This window comes from Fistularia commersonii, chromosome 33, assembly GCF_037954325.1.
Source record: "Fistularia commersonii isolate RoL2024-O1a breed Wild chromosome 33, RoL_Fcom_v1.0, whole genome shotgun sequence".
Classification (NCBI taxonomy): Eukaryota; Metazoa; Chordata; class Actinopteri; order Syngnathiformes; family Fistulariidae; genus Fistularia; species Fistularia commersonii.
This window is the reverse complement of record NC_141316.1, coordinates 2,295,892-2,322,944: the sequence shown is the minus strand read 5'-3', so window position 1 is coordinate 2,322,944 and position 27,053 is coordinate 2,295,892. Positions and strand designations below refer to the sequence as shown.

At 43.7% G+C, this 27,053-nt stretch overlaps 1 protein-coding gene across 8 annotated transcripts in view; it reads right to left on the bottom strand.

Annotated features, from left to right (window-relative positions):
• Nucleotides 1-25,480, bottom strand: part of shisa6b (shisa family member 6b) — an 83,518-nt gene extending 58,038 nt beyond the window's left edge. For all 8 annotated transcript variants that reach the window (XM_086141019.1, XM_086141021.1, XM_086141022.1 and 5 more), the window contains exons 1-3: nt 24,173-25,480; nt 21,436-21,596; nt 11,204-11,305 (exon numbers count right to left, since the gene is read on the bottom strand). In XM_086141019.1, coding sequence (XP_085997145.1) covers nt 11,204-11,305; nt 21,436-21,596; nt 24,173-24,687 — 778 coding nt within the window. In that variant the 5' untranslated portion in view covers nt 24,688-25,480. The remainder of the gene's footprint in view (nt 1-11,203; nt 11,306-21,435; nt 21,597-24,172) is intronic.
• Nucleotides 25,481-27,053: the final 1,573 nt, after the last annotated feature.

The window sequence follows — 27,053 nt, the reverse complement described above, 5'->3', positions numbered from 1 at the left end:
GCCTACTACTCTTTGGCTTTTTTGACTATTTTCGGAGTCGGCTGTTGTTTTTTCTCCTTCTCGGTGCACCGGTTTCAAGAGGGTTAGATCGGTCGTCTTTGGAGACGAGCGTTACCGAGCCACCCGTATGTATAGCTGAATGTGACGAATGACGGGATTTCTTCTATTTCTGTAAGTATTTCACGTTTGCTAGCTATATTTATTGGTTACTGTCAACTTACAGCTTTTCACCAGTTGTTTCATTAGTCACACTTGCGTGTTTAATACCCAGTGGAGAACAGGCTAAATGAAATACAATTTGATAATCTGATTGCAGGTTAATAAAAATCAATCCGCGGGCCTTGATTAAAGTCTGGAGGTATCAGAGGAGAGTTGTGTTGCTATTCAGATTGATCCTTTTACATCACGTTTCAATAAATCAGCATGTCATTTATTTAAGATCAGGGAAGCACATTCAAATATGGACATCAGAATGCAGTCGAAAGTGTGGCCCGGGCGAAGAAAAACGAACACAACACATTTATTGTGGAAAATTATTAGCCACGGGTAGCGCCATGTTGCGTAAAGCCCTTCAAAGCATCACTGCACTGATCCTAAAGACTCTTTGGTTAGGTAAAAGCTTAAGCTTAGGGTGAGCGTTAGGGCTGAGGGTTATTACCATGATCATCAATGTGATGATCCTTGAGGTTACGGCTAGCTTTAGGATATAGGGGTTATAACCACGATAGTCAAAGTGATAACCCTTAAGGTTAGGACTAGAGTAAAGGGGTTACATCCACAAATGTCAGACTGACAATCCTTAAAATTAGAGTCAAGGGGTTCCAACCACGATCGACGAGGTGAGGATCCTGAGAGTTAGGGTCAGGGTTAAGGTTGGGGTAAAGCGGTTTTATCCGTGTCTGTCAATGTGACAGCCCTAAGGGTCACTATACCCTATTTACATACAATATTATATATGTTGTTACACTATGAGCCCAGCCGTCGAGGAGATGATCCTGAAAAATGGCAAACCTGGATGTCTAAACCGAGGCAGCACTGCAAGTATCCTACTCTGAGTCCAGGGACACCGGATTCAACTATTCTGGACACACCGCCACTCGCAGTGTCATTATGAGAGAAACTTGACTGGAGAAAGCGCCAATGTCACAGGACAGTCAGTCTCCCTTTTTTCAGGAACTATAAATGTTAAATTCGAAGTTTTTTTTTTTTTTTCCCTGAAATTTTCTCAATGCACTTTCATGATTTGGTTTCCAATAAATAAAACATAAAAGCAGACTGAAACGATATCATCCGCAGATGGCCGCTTCTTCCCTTTCCGTCTTCATTGAATATTCAAGGGCAGATGCTGGAATAGACATTCATTGATTTACTATTGAATTTTAAAGGGACAATTAGAACACTCCGATCTTTAAATTATACACAAATTTGAAGATAACCTCCAAAGAAAGCTCAAGTGGCGTATTTATTGCTCATTTGTATGATAAAAGCTAATAAGTGATGTAACTGTAAGCACCCTGTTAGTATTATTGATACCCTAATACATTTGTCATGCTACATTGTTGCACAATACCTTTTGCGGTTCATTTAAATATTGGGCAAAACTTTGCATTTTTACTCTCTAAAATAACTTTTTCATGCTAATAGCGTCTGATCGTTGTGTTGAAATGATCAGAGTATCTGTCAGTTCTGCATTATTTCTTCTTGTGCTGAAACCTGAGCCTTCACAGGAGTGATAGTGCGCAGAAGAGTTGGAATGTTGCCATAGTATTTGAAAAAGAAATATTTTAAATATAAGGGGACAAATAATATTGCACAAGTCATGTGACTCTGCAAGAAAACTCCTAACCTCTGCTACCCGTGGTTGGATTACGGGGGGAAACCAGGAAACCCAGAGGCAGAAGCACTGCACCACCCTGCCGCCTGCCTTTACATCATTTGGATCAGAAACGGTTAACAATCCTCCACATTTCATGAGAAGTCTTAAAACAGTGATCACACTGCAGATACTGGGTTATGAAACCCCGTAAATTGAATAATTGTGTTACAGGTGAATTAGATTAATGACGGCACCCTTTTCATTGACAAGAAATATGTTCTTAATCATGTGGATTCTCGTATATGTTGAAAACATAATCCTTGAAATGCCATAGACAGACAAGACCAAATTGAGTTTTTTAGCACTTAGCCGTCCATCACAAACCATCTGCAACTGAAATAAAAAAAAATCACCAGGCTCCCCGCGTGTTGTGTGTTTCATCTTGGCCAAAATACCACTTAAAGAAATTACAGATCGCAAATGTGTTCATTGGTGTGGCACACAGAAATGTGAGGAGGAATTTACATCAACGTTTTGACATTCATAGAGTGGAGGATGGACCAAATCTGTGACATAAGCAGTTTTGTCCGACAGTGAATGTCACAATATTGAATTTATTGAGAAACGCACACTTTCCGTCATTAAGCTTTTCTTTCTCCTGACAAAATGTCAAGACGCAGCCATCAGTAAAGGGAGTCTCCGTGATACCTGGGGCTAAATGATGTCCTCCCTGATTAAAACACAAGTTTTGCAAGCCATAATATGTGATACTAAGATGTGTACTGAATATAGTGGGTTCTCAAACCGGGGTTCGGCAGCCCCTGGGGCCATTTGGATTCCTGTCAAAATGATGAATGGTTCGGTTTAACTTTTAAACGTAAGAAATTTTGAATAAAAAAGAAATACATACAGTTCATTTCGGGTCATCTTCTGTTGCCGGCAGAATTGGTTGTGAATAAGCAAAGAAATGCTAAAAACAAAGGGTGTCTTATGATAAGGATGTGAGTCGTGATGCTAGACTATAGTTCCTTGTGTTTAGATAAGTGTGAAAGGTGTCCTAGCATCCACCAAAATTTTGTTCAATATATCGATAAATTCATTCATTTATTATATATCATTTTTATCCTGCAGCACACCGGTACCAGGGTGCCTCAGGTTCTTCGAAAACTTATGAGAAAGGGGTGTCTAGTGCGGAGTAGCATCTACTTTTGGGTGCAGCGTCAGTGTACGCACGTGATTAGTCATTTTTCTCATTTACAACAGAAAAATGTGGAAAACACATGGATTCGGTTATATTGTTACAGACGTTGACATAGTCATGAAGCTCCTGGTTTGCCGAACTATGACGAGAAAGGGGTGTCTAACGCATCGGCACGTGACGCTGAGGGAACATTCCTTGTTTTCAAGCTGTTGACATTTGGAGTGAGAACGTGTTCCTACCAGTTGTAACTGGGCGACAGGCAGGGAACACCCTGGTCAAGTGCCAGCCAATCACAAAACCACATGTAAAGACGTAAAGTACAACCGTTCCCTCTCTCATTCGGATATCTGGAAAATGAATAAAGGCTTTCGGGGGAAATCGGAGAACCGCGAGGAACCGGAGAACCCGGAGAGTTAGGGAGATCGTGCAAACCCCACACAGAGAGGCCAGTCAGAATCCACCTAGGAACCTTCTTGCAGTGGGGCTGAAGTGCCGCCCTCCTTCAATATCATTACGCTAAATCATTAAAACAGGGATCTCGGTCTAGAATATTGAGAATGCTGATCATCTCTGATGCGGCAAAATTATTTCAGAACAAGAGTCGGTAATCCGAGGCAAATTATCAAACACTTGTGTAAATAGTCCAAACAGCATTTAGCGAAGGGCCTTTCTCTGTCCATTTACCCGTGCTGCCGGTCACACAGCGTGACTAGGTTTCCGTCTGTGCTACTTTGTTTTTTTTTTTCTCATGTAATTCCACAGCACCAAAGGTTCCTAACAGGGCGGATGTTTTCATCTTGTGCCTCATCAGCCTGCAGTGTTGATTACACAAGCTGGAAATGATGATACTGCCTGTGGGCCTGTTGTTCCTCTGCATCTGATTCATTCAGAGGAACGAGAGATGACTGTTTCGGAATCGGGGGGGGAGGGAAGGGGGCACTGAAACTCGGCGAGGCATTTTTATACCCCGTCATCAACTTTTTTTTTTCACGCAAGGTAAACAAAAGGATATATGAGAGGCTAGCAGCTGTTAGCGGCACGACAGAAGAAAGCGAAAAACAAATAAATGGCTCCTTCTGAAGCTTCTGAAGTCCCCGTGGCTCCTCGGCGGGCGCTGCAGTCGTACTGCGACTTTCCGCACGTGCACTCGTTCATGCACCTAAACTGCAGCGTAAATAAAAGTAACCCACTAATTCGGATGCATGGTTTTTCCCACCAATCCACATCCGTTGAATTCAAAAACCAAAAGTGCCTGACAGGAAAAAAACAAACAAAACAAAAAAAAAACCAAACAATCTAAGCTCCTCCATAGGGCAGAATTAAAAGTTGGGTTTCGTAAGGTAATGAAGTACGGCAGACGCTAAGTCAAGGATGGAGGCTTTGTCGGAAGTAATCACTTCTCTGGATGCAGTGGCTTTGGCTGCCGTTTCATATCAACAAGACTGACATATGGAAAAATAATTAAAATGGACGCATTCAACCAATAGCAGCTGGCGAGCTGAATTTTTAATACGCATTTGCACGCTGGCTGTCAATCCGGCGCCGTGTCCGATGGAGAAAATTTCGATCAGTCAAGGTGCGGCCGCGACTCTCCATCCGTCCACCTGCACCTTTTCTAAACACACTCTGCCGCAGAGGAATGTGTGACAAGCTGACAGTGATTTACAGTACGCACTATCTCTTGGTGACAGTGAGCGAATAGAAAAGTACACCGCAGTTCTTCTGTGACAACAACAATTAATTTAAGCCATCGGGCTTCGGTCTGCAAAGGCTCACTTGCATCACGCCCGCTGACAAATAAGGCTCTCGTTCTTATCTGTTCTCTGCTTGCAGGGAACTTTTTACACAATTACTGGTGACTCTGACACCTCAAACTGAATTCTGCTCCCGCTAAGAAGTGGAACGGCGGCGTTACAGTCCAGGCCGCTGAGATGTTGAGTCAGATTTGTTTTAATATATATTTATCTTGCCGCGTGGCTCTTTGGTTTCTCCGCTGCTCTCACCCCATTATTTTCACACATGTGATTCGAACGGTGCCGACACGGTTCAAATGTGCCGATGTATTCATCTGTACGGTGTGTTAATCTCCCTGTTATTTCCAAATGTCATTGGATGTTTATTTTTCGGTTGAACGCATGATGCAAAACCCCGTAATTTGGTGTCAAGATGTCTGAAAGTAGGTGTTTACCCAACTGCGGTTTCTCCACTTCGGATCCAGCGAAACACACAAAAACACCTGCAATCTTTTGGGTTGTTTCAACTGCATTGCGGGACACGGTGTCGGGCGTTCCGTCTTTTACGAAAGTTTTAACTGGGGAAACTTGGAGCTACAATGTAACAGATGGAATAAATAAAACTTGGGTTTAATGAGTTGCCGTCTTGTTTTTGAATTAAAACCCGCTAGCAGACGGACGATAAAGCCTTTGTCAGATCAGGCAGAACCGGGACGCGTACCGTAAGCCCCTTAGAGTGTCCAGTTTTGGGGAGCAGTAAAAGTGTCCGCACCCGAGCTTCAGTGCAAACATTAATTTGACAGAATGTTTGTGTCGTGGTGATTTGAAGGCCAGTGTTGCATTTTAACAACTAAATCGGGTGCCTGTGTCAGTGATAACCCCGACATGCTTCTCGCGTTAACCTAAAAGCTAAACTGGATGCTAGCACGTGCCTCCGTGCACAACGGTGATCATCATATAAATCAAACCAATCCCGGTTGGAATGCGACATCCCAGCATCGCACGCTCCCTCCTGCTCCTCCACCCGGTCGTCTCATGAAGAAAAAGCAGCGCTTCTCCGGCCAAATCCGAATATGTTAGCGGAGCGGTTGCCTTTTCCGACAAATCCCTTCCAATATAATGGACGACTTGCCACGTATTTTGAATTCAGTCCGTCGACATCAGGTTAATTCTGCCTTCGGTGACGCAGACCGAGTCACCGGCTCGGAACCGAAGGCGGTCCCTCGACGTCTTACACCGGCTGCTCTCCGACCCCGGGACGCTTAAATGCAAAAGCTGAATATGTAAATGCCCGCACGACCAACGAAGCGGCCCCATTATTTCCCCTCGCCCTATCTTTAGTTGTCGTATCTCCCCTCGTTCCTCGCGCCCCTTATTTGTTTTGTGGTATTTATGCAAACAAGATTTTCCAGCCCTTTATCTGCTTCGTTTTACTGGAGAACACAGGGACGTCATCTCATTATCCCTCACGCTTGCGATAGGTCTCGGTATTTGTTGTTAAATGAGTCCGCGTCTAAAGTATAATCAAAGGACCGCCTGGATTTTGTTGTGCCCCTTTGGTCGGTTCTTTAGTGTTTAAACCTTTTTTTTTTAAGAGCCCCAATATTTTTTGTAGTTAATTAAAACCTGCGTTTTCCCCGTCCAGCATCCCCAAACCGCCAACGGTCTCCTCCTAACAGGAAGAACACGTGCAACAGATGGGACAACATCCCCTTAAGCAAGTTTGACAAAAAAACTTCCACCTCCCTGCCTTCTATTTTACATCGCGGCGGTGAATATGCGAAGTGACGCATTGATGTGGACAGATGGCTGAGGAGACGGCAGCCTTGTGAATGTTAAATTTTATTTAGCATTAGATTGTCACTCTGGGAAAACATGAGCCTGTGTGGCGAGATAGAAAATTCAATTAAAAGTGACCCTTTTGTTTCCTCGCCATTAACTTTTTTTGAGCCAAAAAATAAAAAAAATTAATAATGCAAAGGGTAAAAATGATTCACCCCAAGAGCCCCGAACCGTATCGCAGTTGACTCAGTTCAGTAGCAGATGGCTTTGGAGGGAGTCATGCAACACCATTCCTTCCACAAATAAGTCCTCTGCCGGTGTTCAGTTGTTGGGGCGAAGAAATGTCGCAGGCTTCTCCATCTGAGGAGAGGCTGGCCTGAATTGTAAGCCGGCGTGAAGTGGATATAAAAGACCGCGTTTTAGGGAGACAAAATTCCTTTCGCACCCCTTTTTTTCCCTGTCTCTTTGTCTCTGCTCTTGGAGAACAGATTTCTAATTCATCGCTACGACGGCAGATCATGTTAATAGCAGCAATGACTTCAGTTTTAGTGCTTTTTCCATTCATTTAACATTTTTATATTCTTTATTTAAATATTCCAAATCTCAAATCTTTACTCATCAGACGTGAGGAAGTTATGGCAGCCTCTCATATGTGACATATATAATATATATCATGATAACGCATCACAGAAAAAGATCAAAATGGGATAAAATGGAATACATACTGTTAAATCAGTAGGTGTCCAGTGCAATGATACGCAAGTTTATATAAAGCGACATTTATCTCTGCTCACTGTTAATAACAATAATAATAATAATAATAATAATACATGGGATTTTTATAGCGCTTTTCATGACACTCAAAGACGCTTCACAAGTAAAAAACAGAAGAAACAGAACATACACAGAATTATTGGCAGGTATCGTCAGTTATAGCGGTGTTTCCGCGCTAGTTGTGCGTTTTCATCCGGAACAATGTGGCCGCAATCTCCCTACCTCTCCGCCTTGTCCTAAAAGCAAAGGCGGGCGTCCCGGACCGGACCTAACTTGCTTTCCTTGAATAGGTTCACGCCGGACGTGGGTGCATTGAGAAAAAGACTTCAGAAAAAAAGGGAAGTCACCAGGCGCGCTACGCTTGTGTCAACCAGACTGCGTCTCCAGCTGTGACGTGCCCTGAAATTCAATAATGTCTTTTTCAGAATAATAAGAGCAGAGGAGGCTCTGCAGCACTTGTGCTTCCGCGTCCACCGCAAGCATAACTGTCTTTTCATATGCAAAGATTTCAAAACTATTTGCGCCCGAATCAAACATGTACCTCCCCTGTGTAATCATTTCAAACTAGTAACAGCTTGCGTTGTATCTGTGTCAGCACGGAGCCGGTTTCCTGCCCCTTTTTTTCTGCAGATTTCATTGCTTAAAAAAAAAATGTCCCCGATCTTTTTTTTTTTTTTTTTTTTCCCTAAGTGCTCAGACTGTGTTCCGCTATTGATCCGAGCACTTGTACTTGGAAATCTCAATTTCTCTAAAAGGCACGTGGTCGCCACGGCTTTGTTTGATACAGCCAATCCTATGATTGTCTTAAAAGCAAGTTGATTTACGACAGCCGACTTCGGAGGCGGTGCTTGAAGCACGTATCGTACGTTTTATCCAAAATACACAATCGGCTTCTAATGAGTGATTTTTATAGCGACTGAAAGCACATTTGTGTGAACTTCGTGCAAGCGCCTTATAAGACATGTCCGTTGGTGATGGATATGACACTCACACACACACATATCCTGCCCCCTCTGGTGCGGGAGTGGGGAATCACCATTATGTCCATTCTGAAGGAATCCTCCTTCACTTTAGATATCATGAAAAACAAAGTTCTGCCGAGGTAGCAGACAGGAGATGAAAAGTGGCAGATTCTATTCAATTCAATTCACCGGCGCTTTTTCCCGCCACCTTGATGCTATTCTCCTGCTGACATTGACCGTGAAGTGTCTGCAAAGGTTCTCAGTCATCAAGGTCAAAAGTTGTTGTAAAATCTTATCCTGGCAGCTGGACTTGTTCAGTTGTTTCAAAGGGAACCGAAAGAGCCTTGAGAGGCGAATATTCTTAAAAAAAAAAAAAAAGAATTGGTCTACGATTAGACGTTGCGGTGAAATCGGCCCCTTGACATTGTAAAAACGGCGCCGCAAACTGACTTGAACCCATATTTTCTCCGGAAAGTCCGTGTTCCTTCGTAAAAAATGTTTTTTTTAAGAGTCAGAGTTTCGGCTCTTTGACTTTGTTCGACTAATGTTTAAGTCGCTAAGCCACTATTGCAGCCGAAATCTCTAAACTCTCCCGCAATATGTGCATTTTTTATCGGAGAACTCACTCGAAGCGGAATCACATGAGGAAATCTGGTCAGTTTAAACGAGGTAAGCCTCAGACGACGAGGAAGCCTTCTTTCCCTAAGCTGCTCTGGCGGCGGAGCTCGATCTAGCGCAGGCTTGTTTTGCACACCAGCACGCACAGATGTGAAGCATCCAGCTGCTGTGATGCTCAGCAACTCCCCCTGACCTCACCTGTCCTCCCCATGGGGTCGACGCGCACGCCGCACGCGCACGCAGCCTTCCACATAATTAACAAGCGAACGCACTTTCTGCCCGTGTAATTCAAAACAGACGCCATTCTTACCCAAGCCAGAGGAACACATCACGACGGCGAAACCCAGTTCCGTCAATCGGGTAAAATTAAAAAAATAAAAGACAGAGGTGTAGAAAAGAACACGACATCTGTTTTCACCTGATTCAAGGGGAAACAGAACAGTTCCACCGACTGGCCGGCGAGTTTGATTTCTTTTTTTTTTTTTTTATTATTTTTTCCGGCTTTGTTACTCACAGCCAGAACAAACCAAGCTGTGCAAACCTCTTCAAAAAATAATGATGCAGGTCGAGTTTGATTTAAATTCAGCCGGGCGTTTTTTTTTTTTGTTTTTTTTTCCGCTCAGCACTAACCTCGCCGGGACTCTGTTTCATCTACGAAGCCCCCAGCTGCCCACGGGGGGAGGGATAAAATCCATCCACCGATTTTGGATAAATTAAGCGACGGGCCGAGTGATGGATTGGGTTATTTACCGACAATTTGTTATTCATTTAAGCGGGAGGATAAATGACTGCATTGTCAAAAATATTAAATATACAACTTGGGGAAATTTATGCCCAGCAATCAGTCAGGGAGAAATAGTATATCATGTAGCAGAAGCCGGTGTGATTTTGTGGATGTGAAGAGCAGTGTGAGAGCGCGGGGGAGGTTCAGTTAAATGTTTTTGCCTCCACCGGCCTGAAGTGATGGTTGAAAATGCTCCACACAAGCAGCAACAATATCAGAACCGAACATCAGAACGGTGTTTCATTGATTTCAAGATTGAATCGGCTTAAATTCCCCGCCTCCGGGCACGCGGGAATGAAAACCGCGGTGAGATGAACACGCCGCTGAATTTTAGAATCGCACCTTTTTTCCGAGATCTGGGTCTGTGATTTGTTTACCGGAGGAAAGGAAAAGCTGCAGTTAGTGAACGCTAACAGGCACAGAGCCTGAGGAGCGGGCGTGCTGCTATTGTGTTATTTGTGCACGAGGAAAAAAATGCATCGGAAAAAAAAAAATCACAAGCTTTAATCCTCTCATTTATCCTTTTTTTTTTTTCGTGCTTTCCAGAGAAGCTAAGGCCGTTGGCGGGGTGAAGACTTATCAGATTGTTTCATTTTATCTTTCTTTTTTTTCTCTCCGATGTTGGCTGCATGTGAATGGACCCCCTTCAGGGATGAAAACAGAGGAAGTGAAAAAAAAGAAATGGAAGAAAAAAACAAGGAAAAAAAACAGCTAATTTCATGAAAACACAAAGTACGAACGCTCCTCATTAGAAACAGAAGATTGGTGTCCCCTTTTTGTGCACACACACACACACACACACATAGACACATCACTCCCGTGCACTTAAACCTGTGTTTGATAAATGCACTGACAGGACATCCGCTCATCACCGTGATGAGCATAGACGAAACAGCGGAACAATATTATCTCCTTTTCTTTTTTTACTCAAGCAGTCGGCAGAGATTAAACGCTACAAGCTACCGGTCTTACACGAACAATTACAATTAGAAAACAGGTGACGGCGCCCTCGTGAGCAACACTCACACATGCACAGACACACACAGGCATAACCACACGCACACCGAGTCTGATTTGTGGAGCCAAAATGGACGAGGAATAAATCACAAGAGCTTGGCCAACATGGCTGCATACTAATCAGTGTATTACCCACGGGAAAACTCTGGCCCAACACTAATGGTTGTCTGTGTGTGTGTGTGTGTGTGTGTGTGTGTGTGTGTGTGTGTGTGTTTGTATGTGCGCAACATTCAGAGTGACCTTCCCCCCCGTTGCTCTGCTCTGGGAGTGTGTGTTTGGTCAGTGCTTAGTCGAGTACATGTGATTTGCTTGGGAGGGAAATTGAATCAGGAAACATTTCACCTCTGTCTTTGTCTTGTTTGAACGCCGGCCGTCGCAAGCTGACACCGACGTGCGCATCTTTAGCATTCAGCGGCAGGTGTGTTCAGAGATAAGGGTAATTAATTCAATTTCCAGTTCGACAAAAGAAAAAAAAAGGAGGGAGAGAGAGAGAGAGAGAGAGAAAAGATGCATTACCTTTCTGATGGCCGCGACCCAGCGTCACGAAGCCGGAGGAGATGAAGTTGTGAAGGTCGGCGCCGCCGCTGCTCCGGACGCTCTCTTTGCCGTAGTGGAGACCTGTTCGCACAAATTGGACCACACACACACACACGAACAAGGTATGCATGTCAACACCGGTTTGCACATCCTACTGCGACACCACAGTTAGTCACTCGATTATTCGATCGACCCGTTACATGTTATTAATTCTTTATTACACCGGCTTTCACGATGACAAAAAAAAAACACGATGAACAAAATGATGACAGCAAGTATAAAAAAAATAAAATAAAAAAAAAACTTTTCCAAACAAACCAAGAAAAGCTGATTTATGCTTCTAATTGCTTCTGGTGTGTTCATGTTTTATCGCATATTTTGAGAAATGATGTGTGATTTGTTGTTCGTCTTACGATTTGGCCTTTCATTTTGTTGGTTTTTTTGAGTCTCCCGGCAGCAGTTTGATACCGTGCACACTTTTATACTTCAATACATTATGCTATTTAGTACATAATTCAAATTTTTGTCATCTTTCCTCTCACATCCCCATCAACTTTTGCAGCCACACTGTAACTCCAATTCTGACTTAGAGTTGCCAGCTTAGAAGTCGCCATATACTTCATAGAGCTCTATGAAGTTCATGCAAGAGGAACTACGACTTTGAAATTAGATACACTTGGTTGGGGAAAATGGGGAAGCTACTAAATGCGCCATCCTCAAATTTGTTTTCTATACTTCTCTCACAGACATGATGTCTTTTTTTGATTTTCTTTTTTTTTTTCACAATGTGGTAAAGGGGCGTGTCGTCCACCTCAGTGCGACCTTCTGTCGCTCGCTGCCCCGGCATGATATCCGACCCCGACTGTTAAAAAAAAAGGCGACGGAAACATTTAAAGGTGTAGATCTATTTCAGAGACCATCTGGACTTTTGTCTCGGCCACTTTTTCAATTGTTTTTAGTTTTTGATGATGACGACGGTATGGTCAGACACTGCCCAGCATTTGGCAAAATCAACATATTTTTTCCGCAAACCCTCTGCAAAGTAATTATCTCAGTGGGTAACTGAACATGGAGAGAATAATAAAGTAATAGAACTTTTTAGAGGTATTTCTTCCAAATCACATCTCCCCTTGTTTCAAATCACCTAACTATCCTTCACATCGTTTTTTTTTTTTGTTTGTTTGTTTCATTCTTATTGTTCCAGTCATTGTTTTTGCACAATTGCTAACAAATGTACGAATGTTTTTGATTTGTCACATCAGTGTTCAATTGCACATTGGAAGCATTCCCTATAAGATGTGTAGATATTTTTTTTTTCCTAATACAGCCTCTGCTACAATGGAAACACACACTCGGCTATTTGGCTTTTTATTCTGTGTCTTAACCTGCAGATCGTCTCAAAGCTGTAGCCCGCATGATATCATATTCAACGTGGAAAACACCTCGGGTGTACATATTGGATAGGGGGTTTTAAAACAGCCAATAAATATGTTTCTGGTATGGCCAAAAATATTATCGTAACAAAAAAATTTTAATCCTAACTAATTTTGCCCGTGTATGGTGTTGCTATTTAACCCGGTCCATGTGTCATTGTTGGATTCTTTGCGAGGTTTTAAAAGTAAAGCCGCTGCGGGGAGATTCCCGTCGCTATCAGTGGGTTTATATGTTTCTCCGTGTGCTTTCATTGAAAGGGTACTTCTAAATTCGGGGGGGGAAAGCCCTTATGCGCTATCGCCGTCAAAAATCATCGCGCAAAATAAAAACGGTTCTGTTGTACGGAACCTTTTTCCCAGTTGTGTCTTCAAACCGCAGTTTATTTCCCTCCGGTGCCGAGGAGGCGATGGAAATATGACCCGTGCTAGTAAAGGGAATGCGGTGATCTTTGTGATGAAAAAAAAAAAAGAAAAAAAGACAATATGTTTCGCCCGCATGAGATGCACTTTGAACTTAATCAAGCAGACACCCCTCCCTTCACTGCAGCTTTCAGTGCAGCCTGTACCTGCAAGGGTTATTTTCCCCTTCTATCATACTAGTAACTGCACACGCCTCCGCTGTCTCCCTTTGTCACCTTCATCATTGGTAAGCCACTCATGACCCACTGCGACAACCCTCCAATGTGAAAGACCCTTCAAAAGCCCCTTTTTCTCCTGCTCTCGTTCTCAGCTTATTAAGGTGAGGCGGCGTGGAGAGGCTGCGGGCCACCGAGCGACACGCCGGGAATTTACGGTCCTTGATGTAAAGAAAATCGTGACTTTCGCCCAAAACCGCGTGGCGTGACAATGAACGGGCGGATCAAGTATGCGCCGAGGTTTTATATGTTAATAATGTCTTTCGGTGGACATCTAAACCTCATGTAACATGTGAGTAATAACGTGATTATATCATGAAGCAAGGGGGGTTGTGTGTCTGTCATTGGGGAGGTTACCAACCCCAAGGTCGATTAAGCTGGAACGCATCCAGGCAGAGCTCATTTACATACATGACTGATTTTATAGCATTATCACATGTCAATCTGCTGGAGTGGACACGGAGCCACGCACTTCAACTGATCCGGCCCGCAATCACAATCGTTTGTCTTCATCCTCCCGTTCGGTTTCCGACGCGGTCTTTTAATATAAACGCCTTGGTGCTGCAGTCTGATACCGTTCCAATCAACATATGAGTTGAGAGCAAAACTGTCAACATAATAATCAAAACAATGGCAACTTACAAGTACGACTGATGGGAAATTAAGTATATATATATATATATATACTTGTAGATATATACTCCTTTCATTTAGGCTGGTGCTATGTATTCAAACAGTTAAAAAACATTTTGCAAACCATAACTGTTTAGACGGTATCTCAGTATCAGTTAGTCTCATGCCATATCCACTTGGAAATTGCTTTTAAGGAAAAAAAACCTATCAAACCTGTTGCTAACTAATTGTGGCGCAGCGTTACTGTTTCCATAAGGTGCAATGTTATCATGCTAATTTTGCTGGAATTCCAAAACAAATAAAAGGCAGCTGTACTGAATAGACATTTCTTGCAGTTAAGCTAGTGCTATGTATTCAGACTTTTAAAAACACAAATAAACCCGTATTTATTGATCTATTTCGTCATCTCTCGGACAAAAATAAATGAATTAAAAATGTAAAAAATATATAGGTATGTGTAGGTTTTAATATGAATAGAGTTCTTAAAACATATCTGATTTTGATTTATTTAATAATGTATTATCGTTATATTGTCATCATCATTATTTTGACTTATTTCTATGATTGTAATAATTGAACTACAGTTCAATTATTACAACCACAGAAGTAAGTCAACACTATAGAAATAAGTCAACACCTCCTTACTCCTTTTTTGAGTTATAAAGATGCTAAAATAAAAGAATAGTTTCAGACCTTCTTTGTAAAGTGAACACATTCACACTGGAAAATCCCACCTGTTTCTACAAGGTGCAGCAATGGGATGTAGGTCGGGGGGGTTGGATTTCTCAGATGCTCTTAAGATGAAATGTTACATTAAACACACCGACGCATCAGCGTGTCGCTCCGAACACGGACACGATGATTATCTGTCCGCTGGTGATCCACCGACGTCACCGTGGAGACGCTACAACTACATACTCCTTATATTAATCGGAAGGAGAATGCGGGTGTTTGGGGGAGTGAGTGTGTATGTCTGTGTGTGGCTGTGTAGTCGAATGGGCAACTCGTTTCAGCGAATTGGATTATAAAAGTGCATATTTGCCAATAATTACTCCGGTAATCGTTCGGTGTCTTCGCGTTAAGTAATGTTTACATGGAAACTTAATGCGGCGTCTGTGCTTGAGTCAAGGACAGAACTGCGCGGGGGGACATTTGTTTAACGTCGCATAGTGTCGAATTATTAATGCAATTTATATAATGAGTTATGCCTCACATATTCATCTGAATACATCTTTGAAAGTCTTACTATCAGGCTGTGTTTTATTTAGTCGCAAATGCAGCACCGCCTTCTCACACAGTGATGCTCAGATTGCAGAAGTTAAAAAAAAAAGGTACAAGGGAACTCGACGCATGTACGGCAGCCGACGGAGGATTATGGGGTTTCCATGGAGACACCTGAGCTGAAAACCTTTTATGGTTAATCATCACTTCTAGATCAACCTGAAGCGATAAGTTACATTGCTCAGCCTACGCATCCCTGTAGCCGACAGTAGCTTGACGCGCGTCCCCGTTAAGATATAACTATCCGTCCGGGCTACGTGGCAAACATCAAATATTAGCGCCGCTTCTGCGCTTTTGTACCCTTAGCATGGTATTTTCAAAAGGATTCTACTATTCGGGTTAATCGTGAAAGAAACGTACTGTTGCTGTGCACGAGCGCATTGGAGTCTGCACGCACGGTGGACTATGTGCTTTAAAATATCTAAAAGGTCACGTCAAAGCTGCTAAACGGCTTGAAATGTGAAGCTATCATCACGTCATTTAATTGTCCGGAGCGGCTGACCTTTAAGCTGCGGAGGTCGCTCGACTCAAACCGAATTAATTGATGGCTCAAACAAACGAGACGGACGCTCAAAAGCGCGAGGATCCGCTTCCACGGTTCAACATTTTGCAGTCTTAATGCAATCTGCCTGTGCTCTCAGTGCAAAGAAATTGTTTTCTTTTTCTCTGGTATCTGCCTTGTAAAATGAGAAACAGCCCCACTGCAATCGCTGAAAACTATATTTCATCATTCTCCACATTTAGAAAATGTCAAAGAGGAAACCAAGCAGCGCCTTTCAATGAGAAAAAACATCTTCGCCTGAAGTGCGCGGTTAATAAATCACCTTCATCTGCAGCGCTGTTGGCCAAACTGCATTACTCACAGAAGTGATTATTGTTTACTTTAACCGAAGGCAAACTCCTATAAATGTACCTGCTCCTCCTTTTCAAGGTCTTCTCCTTGTTGTGGCTGCGAGGCGCACTGTGTTTACACCCCGACCTAAAAGAGGATCAGGGCCTGCAAGATTACGGAGTGGATGCGAATAGAAAATAGCAGCGCTTACGCCGGTGTCATATTATGCTGCCTCTACTGTTTGTTGCTTCGGGCCTCATTTTTAAAAAAAAATATGTCTCTAAATAAGCGGGGATGTTGCAGTGCACCAAGGGTACCGTGTCATCACATGAGGTCTGCAGTGTGGAAAATAAATCAGCGTAGCATTGGGTTTAAACAAAGCTCTCGGGATGGAGATACACTTAAGAGAAGAGTAACTGGGCAAGTTAGGAGGAAAGGATCGTATTCCGCTTTCTGACGTGACTAAACGGGATCCTCTTGGCCTTTATTAGGGCCCGTACCTGACACGAAAGCGGCCCCGATGCCGGTGGAAGTGAAACGCCGGCTCCGCTTGGGGACGCTCTCCTCAAGCGGCCCGCATCCCGCCTGTGTGTCAAACTCCCATTTAGCAGCACATGAATATGCATCTCCGGCGGGAGCGCGCGGTCCTGCCTCCCACGGCAGCGTCGAGCCTGTTAGCGCATCGAGCGGCGCTCCCCATTTGTATGCAAGCATTAGCCGCGCTCTCGCCCGGCCTGTCACTGCCTTTCATGTCCAACCCTATCAGGGCCGCCGTGGTCCCTGACAGCGGGGACGGAGGGCGCGGGAGTGCACTCGGCCGGGGGTTGGACCGAGCTGAGCCCTCCTCGCTCCGAGCTCTGATTGTGCGCGGGGCGGGAAGAATAGCGGCAGCCGAGCAGAGCGACAGACAGATAAAGTGATGCCCGACCTTTGCGGGGGTATAAACGCACGCAAGGTCACTCCGAAGGCAGCCTGCCACGTGCAGCTGCATCGCGGTGCTGCAGGATGGCAGCTCGCCATCGCAGAAACACCGCCAACCTTACCGACTCAGGTTGCTAAAGGAATCTACCGTTGTAGCCGACGGCGGCCGAACACCGATGACCTTGACGCGTACATGTTCCTTGATATTTAACTACCAGGGGTCAATTCAATTATATTCCCATGCTTAGATTAACTGTCTTTTACTGGATATCGTCTTCCAGCGTTATATCCAGGACATGTCGATGTGGGCCAAACAAACACCGCGGGTGTTATTATGCATGCATTATGCATGCATCCGAGATGAGAAAATTACAAAAAAAAAAAAAAAAACAGCTAAAAAGTGTTAAAGTGAAGTAGCATCATCGTTGCGGTGTGAATACGATTTTTTTTTTTTTAAAAGCATTGGATTTTTTTGGCTACTTATTTTCATAGCTGTGCGTGACGTTCCAAAAGCTTTGCTTTTTGTTCTTCTCCCATTTGCCATATTTGTTTTGGAATTAGTCAGTAGTTTCAAGGATGCCCTCATTCAGCCCTTTAGCATATTCGTGCCTTAAAAGAACCAAAGGGCCTTTTGCATTCAAATTTCAAATGTGCTTTTTAGCAATATCAATAACTTCGGATATTATAATTGCCGATTAATCGGCGTGAGGTGAGTCGAATTTAGAGCAACCCGCGGAAGAGGTTCAAACACTGTTTGTGTTGGCGTCTAGAAGAAGTCTGTGGAGGTTCTCAGTCATCAAGGTCATGGTTGATCCTTGTCAACATCTTTATATATCAACTGGACTGGAATTTCTCCTCTTGAAGATGCTTCCCCTCTCATCCAAGAGGCTTCTTCAGTTGGTCGTCAGCTCTTTAGAGCTGAAGAAGCCTCTCCGATGAGAGGTAAAACGTCCTCAAGGGCAGAAATTCGAGTCCAATGTCCAGAAGAACACATCCTCCAGTCTGGTGAGGCTTGAAAAGGAACAGTAGCTTAATCTCCGATAAATAAACAACGGATAAGTGTGGCTCGTAGTAAAGAATTTATCCAAACACCCAGATACGCTTTTGAGATTAAACACCCACAACAAGTGCAGGCTGTGGTTAGACATTGTAAAATAAGCGTGAGGAACTACTCCTTTCTACTACTCGACGGGTTCATGGAGGATCTATTTATCGCACACAGTTGGGAAGATTTCTGAAAGGAGCCCTTCAGTGAAATGAATATCAGTGGCGAGAAGGAATTTCTTCAAAAGACAGAAGAGTGAAGGACTCCACGAGGACAAAAAAACCTCATGCAGCCCGATTGCTCTTTCTCTGCAAGGAGGTTCCAACTTATGGCGGATTAAGTTCACTGCCTGAAACTGTTATAGGAGAACATTCTTATCCCCCAAGGTATGTTGGACCTTGAGGTAATTATATGTACTTTTCTGAGGGCCCAAAAGGTTACTCTTACCTAAATAGAGCATGAATATTCAATTTCTCCCCGCAAACGTTGAGAACATTACTGCAGATGTGAATTAAATGCATTGCCAGTACCTTTGTATAAATAGAAGCCTTATTTGAATGTGTTAATTGAAGGTACAAAGTGTCTGTGGAGACAAAGCAGAGTCTCAAACAAACAGCGAGGGGTCTGATGTTAAGGTGACTCAGCAGGACCCCGGAGGGTCCGTCCACCAGCTGTCAGAGCTCCAACGTTACAGTGAAGGTTTTCTGCAAGTGACAGGAACATCGCGCTCCGTCGTTGGTGGGGATGTTACTCATGTTGAAAGTGAAATGATCTCCTTCAGGCTCAAATAATTTCACGCACAAACAACATCACTTGACAACATCTCAACCTCAGCCACAGTAAAACAGTAATAAAGTTTCTATATGACGACCGGTGATGAAAACAATGCGATATCATTTTTCTGTCTCGTATAAAAGTGATTTAAGGGGCAAATGGAGTCGGCGGCGGGTGATCAGTTGCTTACACAACTTTATTGAAGCCGCCATGTTTTCCTGAAATGTTTATGTGCACCGGGTCGCACCGGACCTTGACGTGAGCGTCAGCACGCCGTAAAACCTCATTCTTTTTCAAGACAAGCTCTTTCAATCCTCGGCTCATTGTTTTCTCTGTCATTTTATCATTTGACAGACCGCCGTCTCTGGACTTATTAATTAAATTCATTCGTGTCGGTGGTTTACCAGATAAACGGCGCAGCGGTCAGAATACGGACCAGGATATGCTCAAAGCGTAACACAATTTAACCCCCGAGGATTAAACCACCCGACGCAAAGTTCACATTATCTGTGCTTAGTAGAAAAGTCAACTCTTTATTCAGGCCAACAATTGTATACCTTCTACTTTTTCAGCCCCGATCTGATTTCCCTTGACGAGACTGAATTACCGGTTTTAAACACCACTTCACTTACAACTTAAAGTCGCTAAAACCGCCAGCATACAAGGTTAAATATCACGTCAGTCGCAAACGTCAGATCAAGTCAGATCATTCGGAATTAGAAAGAACTTGTTACTACGTTGTTGCATGCTGGTCGTAACTCAGCATTTGTTCACGATGATACAAAAAGAAGGATTAACTGTCGATACTGTTACTTGATCTTTTTAAAAAGAGAATGCAGGTGTTGAAATCAGTTGCAGTCAGGCCTGCAAGCTCCCGAGGGTTAAATAACTAGAGTCCAACACAAACACCTAATATGCTTTTATAGTATTTCAGTGTACTGGGGAATTTACATTGAAATCCAGGTTTCTAAAAGTAAGAGGGATGGTTTTATATTACTATTCAACTTTCACAGAAATGAATAAATGTCTTAAGACAGACCGTCTGTGCTGTTGTTCATCCATCCATCCATCATCTGCCGCTTATCCTGCACTCAGGGATGCGAAGGATGCTGGAGCGCATCTCAGCTGTCATTGGCTGGGTACAACCTGGACTGGTCGCCAGTCAATGACAATACACAAACAACCATTCACTCACTAGGGGCCTTCAGGGCACTTTTCAATGTTTTTGGAATGTGGGAGGAAACCAGAGAACCCAGAAGAAACCCACGCAGACACGGGGAGAACATGCGAACTCCTCACAGAAAGTCCCAATGTCAGAATCGCTAACAAATGCACCACCGTGCCACCCATTAATTTTATTTTATATTATTTCATCTTATTTCATTTTATTTTATTTTATTTTATTTTATTTTATTTTATTTTATTTTATTTTATTTTATTTTATTGAAAGTTAATTTCTGTAAGCTTCAAGTTATTTAAAAAAAAACTTTTTTGTCAATATCTGTTTGGTCAGATTTGATTTGATTTGATTTGATTGATGAAAGATTTTGCATGGGTTAGGCTGTTTTTTTTTAATTGCTGGTAATCTTTTTTCCAGATATTGTAAAATTTCTTTTTTTCTTTCTTTTTTTCTATTTGAAACCAGTTTTATGTGTGCAAGGGGTATCTCTGCTTAATTTCCCTTTTATTTCTAGATCCTTTTAACCTTTTTCCTTTTCAGTAGATTCTAAAAAAAATTAAGGTACTTTGAGTTACGTTAGAATTCATATTTAGCGTTCATTTGGGCCATTCCTGGCATTTTCTCAGGTAGTTTAAGATGTACAATTTTGCATTTTTCTTGACGTATGCACACCATTAACAGCATTATGGAGCTGAATATAAATCCACACCCAAATGATTTTGAAATGTCTCATAAGAGCATTTTTGGCTTTTGCACCACCAACAAACTATTTTTCACTTACTTGAGTTGCAGGTCGCGCTGTTGTTTTGTTGACATTTTATAATGACACTTCATTAACCCCCCAACAAATATACACTCGAACAATTTTTCATCATAAAGTGGCTCCCTCATTTAACAGCTGCGCAGTGAAACAGAAAAAATATCCATTTTCCACATGATATATATTTCTTTGCACAGTGATGCATAAGCATTTTGCTATATTTCACCGCTTTGTGCTGCTCAATCTGATAGACCTGCTTCTCTCCTGTCTCTCTCGCTCACGTTTCTGTCGCATTCCAGATGCATGGCTCCTGTCTCTGCCGCAGCTGGCGGGGTTAAATCATGCCAAGCGCACTGGGTGTGAGCGCCAGATTCGCCGGCTGAGAGACCGCAAAGCCGTCGCTTCCGAACCTGTCAGAGACTACGGGGCGCCGTTGCCTTGCCAGCCTGCAATTATCTCGCCTCCCTCACACTCTCCCGCTCAAATCCGATGATTACTGGATGTTAACATTGCAGATTAGGCCGTTGAAAGGTTGAGCACCGCGGCCGCTCTTTGCTAGCGAACACATAGGCGGGAACGAAAACACGGCGAGCATTGAGGGGGATGTAGGTTGATAAGTCGAAAAGTGCCCGGCGGCTAAATTTGACCAACAGTCATGACACATCAACCAGAGGACGCTTGTGTGAGTGTGTAAGTGTTCTAGAGGAGGACTCTCACCGTGGTTGGATTTGGAGCTGTGAACCGGAGTGTAGTGGTTCTTGGATGAGGTTCTGACCGGCGTGTTGTCTTTGGGCGAGCCGTTCATCGCTGCAAAGTTCTCGCAGTCGTACTGAGATATGGGGATGGGCCCCTGCTGCCTCAGGATGTCTGCCAGCGCCCTGCGGTCACAAGTCAGAAGCACGTGTTACAGCTTTTGGTCTTTCCGGGTTTTGAAAAAAAACAAACATCTAATACAAATTCTCACATAAAGACTTTAACATGGCGTCTCCCGGGAAAACAATGGAAAACAAATTCGATAATTGTCGGTCATTGATCTCTGCTGGATTCTAAAGTACACGGACGCGTCGCTGTTGTTGTTTTGCTCTGTTATTTTCACGTCTGTCCTTGACTGTCCTTAACGTTAAAGACAATCTAGCCGCCTAATATTTATTTTTGACAGTTTTTTGATCATTGATGACATCTTTTTATCACCTGCTCTATTTTCATAGAATTGGAACAAAAAAAAAAAAAAACACTTAAAAACCAGTGAAAAATCGGGGGGATCTGTAGTGTTTTTCAACCCCCCAAACTTTCAAGGATAAACATTTTCCCCAAATAGCGAATAAATCATTTCAAAATGTTCAGAGAAAATATGAAAAAATAAAGAAAATAAAGCAACCGAAGAATCGGCTAAAAATTAGCATATTTTCAAAAGATCATTTGAAATCTCCCAAAAAAATGCTTAAGACTAGAGAACTTTTAGAATCTGGGTGAAATATCAACAAGAACCAGATCAAAAAATGAAAAATGAAATCTGGAATTGACATCAAAATATGAAAAAAGGCTCCTAAACTTCAACATGAACCTTAGAATAACAGATATTACAATTTGAAAGAAGCAACTCAAACTTACCAAGAATTTACGTAAAAATCAGCAAAAAATAGATCAAAAGTTAATTAATCAATAATGTGTTTTTTTAATCAATAACACTAAAAATCCTCCACAAAATATAGGAAATACAGTAAGTTTACTTGTAAAACTGTAAACATTTAAAATTCTCATGCAAATTACAAGAGATTTTTTTCTTAATCTTAAAAGAAAGCCCTGGTTAGCTCAAGAAATTAAATAAATGATCACATAACGATCAAAAAGCAGTGGGTAAAATAGCAGGAATAAAATATTCCTGGCATATATATAATAAATATACTCTGGAGTTGCGTTTCAACCAAATGCAAGATTTTGAACAGAAAATAAACCAAGGCTACTGAGATAGGGCGAAAAATAAATAAAAGATAGAAAAATAACTAAATCCTCGAGTGTTTTTTTTTTTGTTTTTTTTATGGAGCAGATATGAAGGGGGTGTTTAGGACCCGAACATGACACGGAGGTCCAGACAGTATTGTGTTTTTTTAGATTCACTCAAGAAAAAAATCACCGATGCTCATTTGAAACCAAACTGTATGTGAGCATCTCATCTAATTAGGCTGAATGTTTTTTCCTTCATAGACAGCACCAGGTGCACATGCAAGGCTGAGACCCCGGGGAAAGGAAGGGGGGGGGGGGATTGGGATGAAAAACATAAAAAAAAACAAGTGTTTCTCGGGATTTTTCTACCGCCGCTCTCTTGAAAAGAAAATCAAATTACTTTTGCGCCGCTGCCGCGGCAGCTCAGAGCTTTATTGCAACAAATGCATCGCCGGGGTAACCTTTTGCTTTTGAATTAATATTTCCGCTCCCCTTGTCCCCGGCTTCTTATTGGATGTGCAGCGGCGCGTTGCGTTTCACAGGACCTTGATACAGCCCCAACATTAACACTATCCATTATTCACAGTCCTAAGATCGCCGAAGTGTTGAATAATGCATAGAAAAAAAACTATGCAATCCCGGGGAAATAATGTGTGTCAGCAGTTACAGGCTGATGCCGCCGCCGTCCACTCATGTATGAACGTGCTTGTGCACGGGAGGAGCGGGAACAGCCGGGGGGACGAACGGCCCGCCGCCGCTTACCGCTCGCCGACCGAGCACGCTTGTCAATTTCCCACCTGAGCGGCACCAGACAGCACGCCGGTAGGAGCGGCGGGGGGGGGGGGGGAGGGGTGTCGGGGGCTCGGAGAGGGTCTACGCTGTTCGACCGCTCGCCGCATCAACTCGCTTTGCCACGTGAGTCAAAATCTACCCGCTATTCTTAGACTCAGCAAAACCATCCAGCTGAGGCGTCGACGAAGAAACATTAGATAGAAACGTCAGGCATTGGTCTTTCTCGCTCCCACGCACACACACACACAAACACGCACTCACCCAAACACACTCGGCGAACGCCAAGCCTCCTCTTTTCGGCTCCACGGTAATTATTTCAGGCTTTCATACCCGTGCACTTCTTCAGTATTCAACATGCGCTGCGGTTCTGAGAGCCTCTGAGCTGCAAGGTGCCTCATGTCACGCTCTTGTTGATTCATTCAAAAACATACGCTCTTTATTTCGACTTACATTTTACATTTTACAGAGGTTATTTTCTGGTCGTGATAGCGAAATTTCGAGGTCATAGCTTGTGTTTTTTAATTTTTTTTTGGTTTTGTCCGGTCGTGTCGTGCATCTTTTTTTTGCGTACTGTCAAAGCTATTCTAAAACCAATTCATGTTTTTTTTTGGGGGGGGGGTCATTTTCACAGCCTTCATTAGCGGCAGCGGAGGTCCGGTCTTGACCTTTGACCTCCATCGCATATGACGGTTTCTGTGCGGACGCATCAATCACCCACCTGTGAATGTTCATCTCCTGCGGCGGCTCCGTGGCTTTGTCGTAGGCAACTTTCACCGACACCCCCAGCACGATGATGAAGGCTATGATCCCACAGGTGATGTAGACCGCCGTGTTGGTCTGATCCATGCTGGGGTCGTAGGTCTCACCTGTCGGGACGGGGGACGGGACCGCCGTCTGCACCCACACCGGGGTATGGTAGTTGTTGCAGGCTTTCTGGTCCAGCCGGTCCTTCTTGTACTCGCAGCAGAAGCGCAGGTAGCACGTCCCGCAGCAGTACCGGTGGTCCGTGTTGTTGCACTCGAACATCTTGTCGTACTGGCCGCTCACGTCGTAGTAGCCCAGGCAGGTATCGTGGTTGATGACGGGCGCGGGCGGCGGGGTCTTCTGCGGGACGGCGGCGGGAGCCGTGGTGGCTTTGGTTGGCTTCTTGGCTTTCCTGCCGCCCGTGGCGGCGCTCAGCACGCACAGGGGGTCCAGGTAAATCAGCAGCAGCAGGAGGTGTCTTATCCCCATGGCGCAAAGGACGCTCGGACTCTTGTGGTTTGCAAAAGACGCCTCAACTCTCCCCCTCTCTCTCCCTCCTTCTTTCCCCTCTCTCTCTCTCTCTCTCTCTCTCTCTCTCTCTCTGTGTGTGTTTGGAGACGCGCAAACGCTCAGCCCTGCGCAAGTTTCGCCGCCGTGCCTCCTGCGCCGGGCGTCATGCCGGGGACGAACTCTTGGCGCACCGCTGGCGAGGACGTCGCAGTCGTCAAGCGCCCATCGCAGCCCGGCGTGGAGCGGCGGAAGGACGGGCGCATATCCGGGCTAGAGCGCCGGGGGCTCGGACTCGGAGCTCTCGCTTTCCCCCCACTCCTCGCCCCACCGGGAGGAGCGGCGGGTGTGTCGCTGTCCGAGGTGCTGGTTCTCGGAGCCCCGGTCAGCTCTGCGCGGTCCGACTTACACCGGAGGAGCAAATAAGCCGAGTGGGCTCATTAGGTGTGTCTCCACGTCACGGACGCGTCACGCATTCATTACATATCATTTCACCGAGAACAGATAACTTGGGAGCGGGTCTGCCCGCATCACTGTCTCCCAACCTTCACCGGAATAACACCTATTTTTTCCGCCTTTTCTCCAAAATGAAACTCCGCTTACGCGCCTCCCCGTTTTCAGCCCACCCCCCCTTTTTCCCCGCGTCTCCTTCCGCGGGGCTCCAAGTCACTTCAGCCACCGTCTGTCTGGGTTTCCTGAAAGTAACGGGAGATTTTCACCAGCCGCTCCCCGAAGCCTCCTCCCTCCTTCCCTCCCTCTCTCTCTCCTCTCTCTCCTCTCCTTCTCCTCCCTCCGTCTCTTACATCACTCCTGCTCTGGCGTCACAATTCAGTCAAGTGTCGGCAAATCGACCCACAGTCGATCGAGCTGTTTGCGTCCGGAATCCTCCCGGAACCGGACCCTCCGCGCGGCTCCACGCGGGTCAACACGCCGCCGTGGGCGCGGATGTCCCGGCGGCTTGTGTCTGAGCTGAGGCGCGACAACATGCCGTGCTCTACGCGTGACCGGAAGGTCCAATGTGCACGGATTAGATCCATATGTATGTATATTCATATGTACACTGATATAACTATATATTTTTAAAGAAATAAAGTTTTCCCCTCCCTCTCTCTCTCTCTCTCTCTCTCTCTCTCTCTGTATAATCACACACGTATCCACTCTTTCATTAATTCTCGAAACCACTTTGAGTTGGTGTGTGTGTGTGTGTGTGTGTGTGTGTGTGTGTGATTGTGTTTGCAGAAGGAACAACTTTTCTTTTTTCTTTGTAGATATTATTTTTATCATTATGATTATTATAATCATCAGTATAATCCTCATCGTACTGCTATTACTACTGGCAGTAGAGGTCTTTCATCCTGATACTAGTAGTAATAGTAATAATAATTGCATTTGTATTATTATAGTGAATATATTGGTAGGTGGATTCTGGAATAGGAGCTTCCAGGCAGGAGGTCTAGAGAAGATTTATGGATGTAGTGAGAGAGGATATGAAGGTGGTTGGTGTGAGAGAGGAGGATACAGAGAATAGGGTTAGATGGAGAAGGGATGATTCGCTGTGGCGACACCTGAAGGGAAAAGCCGAAAGGAGAAGAAGAAGATTTGCATTTGTATTACTAACACCGCAGCAGTTATATACTGGGAACCACAAACAGTCTATCAGAACTGCAGAACCTCTAAAATAACAGGTGAAATTTCTTGAAGAAAAAATCAATTTGCCACGATGGAGAACCTCCATAGCCAAACATAGATCATTCTAAAACATGTTCATTATTATCATGTTATTACCATGATTTTTATTAATGGTAATTGTCGTATTTGCAAAATTAGCCATGTCAGCAGTGATTCTCGTACTATCAGTAGTCAAAATAGTAGTTGTTGTAGAAGTACACCATCTTATTGGTGTTAGTTCTGAACATTTTGAGGAAAGGTTTGATATATTTTGTTTTAACTACTTTCTTTTGCCTTTTTTCTGACTTTGGTGTTCTTGTGTCAAAGATCATATTGATACAATTTGGACTTAAGGTTAAGGTTCACCACAAAAACTCCAAAGGAATAAAGATGAATAATTTCTAACCTAAATGTTTTCCTCAGAAAAAAAAAGAGAAGTGCTTTGATTGCAGTTTAATTTAAATTCATGTAAAAGGCTTCACGCACATGCAAATGAAAAGCCTGACCTTTAGAATTACATTTAGAAGAGAAAATTAATTTTCTACATACATTTCGATTTGCTCACTCTTTCTTACTGTGCTGCAAGTTTGTATTTTTCTGCTTTAAACTTTTGTATGACTTTTCAGATCATATATGTCATCTATTTTTTTTAGAAATACAGTTAATTTGTTATAGATTAT